Raw genomic sequence first — 6019 nt, forward strand, 5'->3', positions numbered from 1 at the left:
ATGATTATTAATCTGTAATCTTTTCGTGTTCCTTTCTGTTTCATTATGATTAAAAGTTAAAAATAATTGTTTTAGTGGTAAAGTGAAGTTTAACTTAATTATGTAGAATAAACAAACCTATCTGTATTACTATATTTATTTGTTTTTTTTTCTGCTACAAAAAGAGAAAGTTTTTGAAATTACTCAAATAGCAAATACTCAGTGATTCCAACTACTTTTATATACTGTTACTATTTTAAAAATTTTTCTTACACTTTAAGTATCAATAATGTAATTAGGATGTGTAACAAGCAAAGGATCATCTTCTTCATCTTCTTTATCGTGTCCTCTGAGTTCAATTGTGTGAAGAGGTATTATAATTTGATCCTGAAATGCAAGAGTCTAAATTCTCTGAATTACTTGTTATAAAATACAATTCAAATAAATGTTAGAGGTAATATAATTTTAATACATACATGATATGTTAATCTATCAATAATTTTCTCAATAAAGCTTTTCCTTTCTAGTAATTCTTCTTCGGAATCTATTTGATCCTGTATTTGATCAAGGTACCATGCCACTAATTCTGTTTTTCTTAATCCACCTTTGGTGTCGCCTACAGAAAATGTATTTAATACTTAACATTTAAAAAAAATAGCGGAGACTGATATTTCTGTAATGTTATTTAGAGGTGTACCAGGAGACAATTCAGCGCGAGCTTCTTCATTTCTCATATACAATATCAACATATTAGACAAACTCTTGTACTCTTCGAAGGACATTATTAACTTCTTTTTATGCACTTCTTCTATTTCTATATGTAAAACATATAAAAACAAAAAAAAATAGAAACGAAAACAATGACAGGTTACTAGAGGCTCTAGTCACCATTGTTTGCACAAAATGCATTGACAACCATATAAATAAGAAAATAAGAAAAATATTAAGAAAAAATATTAAATGTAAAGGAAGTGGTGAGTAAAATAAATTACGTTGTGTGTCACTTGGCTTATCGTTATTATCGAGTGCATTTAAAGCAGCCATAAGTGGTGGAGCATCATCCATATCAACATTCAGATTTCCATCTTCGGCTTCTTCTAAGTCTATATCTGGTTGTTCTACAGTAACAATACTTTTACTCAATAAACGTTTTGCTTCCTTGACATGCTTTATAGTAACTTCATCGGAGCATTCTAATTTAGCCATAGCTTCTGCTAGTCTAATGAGACTTTCTAACTGTCGAACAGTAACTCTCCACGTTCCAGAACCACTACCAGTCTTTTGCCTAAGTGTTGTATATCCATCAATTAAAAAATCAGCAGCTGCCTATAAAATTTGAGTAATTAATACAATTGCAGATATATGTACTTGTTTAGGGTATACGTTTAAAAGTATAGAATACCTGATTCAGTATAGGTTTAAAATGTTTAGCAAAATTAATGTATCTAACAATCTCTGACTGTGAGTATACTGTTTCAAAATCTTGCCAATTATCACAGTGTAAATCGACGATTCGTTTAGCTATCGCATTATCCACAATTTCATTACATTCATCAACTATTATAAAGAATAAATCAAATCTAGACATAATGGGAGCTGTTAGTTGAACATTTTGTTGCAAAGATTTTTTCCTGTCATATCGCCCTCCAATGGGATTTGCTGCTGCTAATATTGATGTTCGAGCATTTAGAGTTGCTCTTATGCCAGCCTAAAAACATATATGCCTTTGACAGTAACAAATAACGTCAAAACATAGTATAAATTATTATATTTTAAGAAACCTTGGCCAACGAAATTGTTTGCTGCTCCATAGCTTCGTGAATAGCGACCTGATCCCTAGGATCCATTTTATCGAATTCATCTATACAACAAATACCTTGATCAGCAAGCATTAAAGCACCCGCTTCAATAACAAAGTCAGAAGATTCTTCGTCTCCTACTACAGCAGCTGTTAAACCAGCTGCCGAAGATGCTTTTCCTGAAGTGTAAACTGCTCTTGGAGTAATCTCAGCAACACTTTTCAAGAATTGAGATTTTGCTGTACTAGGATCACCAACGATACAACAATTTATATCTCCTCGCAACGAAATGCCTTCTAACGTTGTCTTCGCCACCCCGCCAAAAAGCATTAGAGTAATGCCTTTTTTCACTTCATCATTACCATGTATCGAAGAAAATAGACTATTAATAAAATTCTGATAAAGATTTTTGTCGCGACTCATTTCATATATACGATTCCATTCTGCTTCAGACATCCGCTTTTTCATCATTTCTTGAGATATTTCATCCATGTTTGTTTCAGTTCCACCGAACTAAAAGTATTCTATGTATATTAAGACATGTATCTACCGATATATGTATCATGCATAAATATAACAATTTTGTATTGTACCCTGAAACTTGTTGCGGTAACACTACAAGCCAAGAATGCCGTTTTATATGTCAGTTCTCTAGTTCCTAACGATTTTAAACCTGTTATACCTTCTCCTTGTTCTGTAACTTTTTGACGCTTTGATTTAACATCTGCCTTTACACCAGGAAGAGAAAGGACACTAACATCAGGTACAACTATCATAGTTCCTGTAAAATCATATCTACAAAATTTAAAATAATTTATTTATATTTTTCATAAATGAACAATATGATACAATTATTTTCCCTAAAATACCTATCTCCTGCCTGTACAGTTTCTACTGCCTCAGATCTTAAAATTATTTCAAGCGAGCGTGGAATACAACCCTTAGGCAGCTCTGCTTGAGTCTCTTGTACTCTGATTTTTTGGAAATCTACAAATACTGAATTATCCACATCTAGCATAAAACGTCGTCTGTTACTGCAAACCGGGTTGTGACAAATTGTCGGATTCGTAAACTGTAATGTATTATTTGCATTGTAATAATATAACAATAGTTACAGTAAGGAACAAAACTGAACACACATGGAAGTTTATCATAAATAACATTTTATATACAATACTTTGGCTTTCCATGAAAAATATTAAATTCGTATTACCATCATCATTTTGCTCAACACAAATTTTCTTCGTAGAATTAGTTTTGCATTGCAATACAATTATTGGAACCAATAGTTGTAAACACAACTTTATCAACAAGGGCTGTTGACTTTCATAATCGGAACTGTGTCAATTGTTAATTTGTTGTAGTTTATACAGTAGAAGATATCAAAGTACTATTAACATTCCATCATAAAGCCGTTATCACGGAGTCTGAATAACATCTTTTTTTAACTACGAAATGACTTATCAACATAGAAAGTTCCAAAAAGCTTTGCATTAGTCAGTCAATAGTTTCAAAAATACAAAAACAATATTGCACAAGTCCCTGCATCTACAGGTGGGTGTTCGAAATTATTATCTTGTTAGAAGAAAATATTAGCAAGGTTCATTACTACAGAATTAATAACGACGGCATTAATGGCAACACAATGTTTTTTTTTAAAACATTGGAAAAAGAATTAGTAAATTGATGGTTCAGAGAGCACTAAAGGAAACTAATTAAGCAGCAGCTGAAAAGAAAAAAGCTCGCTTTTTCGAAGAAAAACATCGAGGCTTGTTTGGATTTTGCAAAAAATAGTTTGTATAGATGAAAGTGAAATTAACCAATTTTTATTGGATGGACGTTTGTGGTTGAAAATAGAGAGGTAAATCTCTTTAACCGCCTTATGTTAAACAAACAAATTCGGTAGTGGTTTCGTTATGGTATGTTGGTGTGTTACACTCAACTGATACATCAAATAGATGGAATGGATATAATGAACCAATACGTGTATAAAAATATTTTAGAAAAAGTTTAGGAGAAATGATTGAGAGTATGCAAGTACTAGAATGTGATATATTCCAATATGACAATGACTCAAACATCTGTGAGAAGGATGAAAAATTGGCTACATGTTCAACCATTTCAAATTGTAAAATGACCTGCTCAAACCCAGATTTAAACCTGATAGTCTGGGCATATTTAAAGACAAAAACATTAATTATCTTGTGGTATAGTATAATGCCAGAATACTGTCAAAATTTGCTGTTAAGTAAAACCAAAGGCTTGATCAAATATTAAGTGTGGAATAAAGTCAACAGTTTACTGAACATCAGTTGCAGTGCAAAACTGATTCCATGAAGAAATTCGTATTAAACAAGATAATGGTGGTAATACGAATTTAATATTATTCATGGAAAGCCAAAGCTCTGTACATATTACTACATACTTTGTTTTTTTACATTCTGTACTATAACATTGAATAAATTATATATTTTAAAATGTGTAATACCCTGTCCCTTGTGTATATTAGTGAAAAAAATGACATTATACCTTAAATTGTTGTTCTACATTTTTTATGACAGTATTGCAGTCCATACAAACAAATGTTCCAAGCACTAACTCTGGGTGAACAGGATGTGTTCTTATTACTTGTCCAGATATACGTATCAGTGTACCCAATTTTGATGCATTTAATTCTCTTAACTTTTGCCTGGTGGGTACTTCTATAAAACTGACATAACATTCCTTTTCTTTTCTTAATTCTGCTATATCTTTGACAAAATTACACAATGCTTGACAAAGATATGGATAAACCCTGCATAAAAAAATTATGTTACAATGTGCAACATTATACAAAGGTATAGGTAACATTAAAATAAGATAACTAACAAAATATTAACAGGCCCAGTAACTATAAAGTTAATGTCTCACCTGTAATATTCTTCAACAATAGTCGTTGAAAGTACTTGATTGTATTCATCTACATCATCAAAAGTCACTTCTAATGTACTATGTTCTGGGCTTATAAGTTCTTTCGCTGGTTCCAGATACTTCACAACTCCATCTTCTTTAAACCTAATTAAAAGAACATATTAAAGATTAGAAATACGTTTTAATATGCCTCTTTGTAATATTTAATATAAGCATATTTAGTATTCTATGCATAAATTGTAATACAACTTAAAATCTTACTCTTCCAAAAAGTCTTGAAATAACTTTTGACACTTAATTCCAACTTCATCAGGTACACGTCTTTGAAAATCTTGAGTATCACCGACATCCATTTTTCAATTATTATTAACTCTAATTTGTATATGTATATAAAGAATTACACTTCATTCGATATTGCCGTCGATCGAAACGAATAAAAACAGTTTGGCGGGAATTTAATACAGGTAACTACAGGCGAGTTTTCATATTGGCTGCGTTCAGAAGTAGTAGCACCACCGACGAGGTATAGGATAGACCTATCATCTTATGGGACTTCGCGTCTCATGTTCTGAAATACCGATAGTGTAAAAAGTCAGGGATTTTCTGCTGCCCTCTAGACATATTAGAAAGGAGTCTTGGGTTCCAGTCCCGACGGACCTATTGGTTTTTTTTCGCGTACAAAAAAGTTATTGCGCTTAATATTGTTTTTATGAATATGTATATGTATTATTATGTACATTTGAGTAAATTATTTTATTATTCCATTGTTATTACAACAGTTTAACAGTGACAACGAACGCATGTATATTTTCAAATATCGGACTAACAGGATATTTTTATTCTATATTATTACATATATGTGAGTAATACGTATCAAAAACATAATCGAAACACAGATTTTTATTACATTACAAACATCGCATAAAAGATATTTCGTTATATTGACATTTGTAATAATTATGGATGTTGCGGGGAAATCTATTGACATTATGGAACATGTAACGAAATATCACTGTAACACTTAAAAAAGTTTAAAAGTTCCATTTATATCATTGTCCTGTGAAAATGTTCATACTTCCAGCAACATTCATATTCCAATCAAAGAATTTACAGAATAAGGAAAAGGAATCTAAAGTAATTTTCAGTAGTTCCATACATCTTTATCTCGAATACTTTTCTAAAACATTCAAAGTACTAGACATTTTTGCACTTTGAATCTCATATCGATTTCTAAAATAATCCTAGTTCGATATAATATAGAACGTCGTTTTATGAGATAGATTCGAAGTTCGCAGCCATTAGCTCGATATTGTCATCAGTTTACAGTACTT

At 31.3% G+C, this 6019-nt stretch overlaps 1 protein-coding gene across 1 annotated transcript; it reads right to left on the reverse strand.

The window, feature by feature from the left end:
• Positions 1 to 255: 255 nt before the first annotated feature.
• Positions 256 to 5100, reverse strand: LOC107192128 (DNA replication licensing factor Mcm6). Its single transcript, XM_015581323.1, has 11 exons — positions 4950 to 5100; positions 4689 to 4832; positions 4308 to 4572; positions 2648 to 2850; positions 2372 to 2573; positions 1761 to 2291; positions 1382 to 1687; positions 972 to 1305; positions 677 to 793; positions 456 to 595; positions 256 to 366 (listed from the first exon to the last, which is right to left on the reverse strand). The coding sequence occupies exons 1-11, from the start codon at positions 5039 to 5041 to the stop codon at positions 256 to 258; spliced, it is 2445 nt and encodes an 814-aa protein (XP_015436809.1). The 5' UTR covers positions 5042 to 5100.
• Between the last annotated feature and the right edge of the window lie 919 nt (positions 5101 to 6019).

Source organism: Dufourea novaeangliae, unplaced genomic scaffold (assembly GCF_001272555.1).
Source record: "Dufourea novaeangliae isolate 0120121106 unplaced genomic scaffold, ASM127255v1 scaffold286, whole genome shotgun sequence".
Taxonomy (NCBI): domain Eukaryota; kingdom Metazoa; phylum Arthropoda; class Insecta; order Hymenoptera; family Halictidae; genus Dufourea; species Dufourea novaeangliae.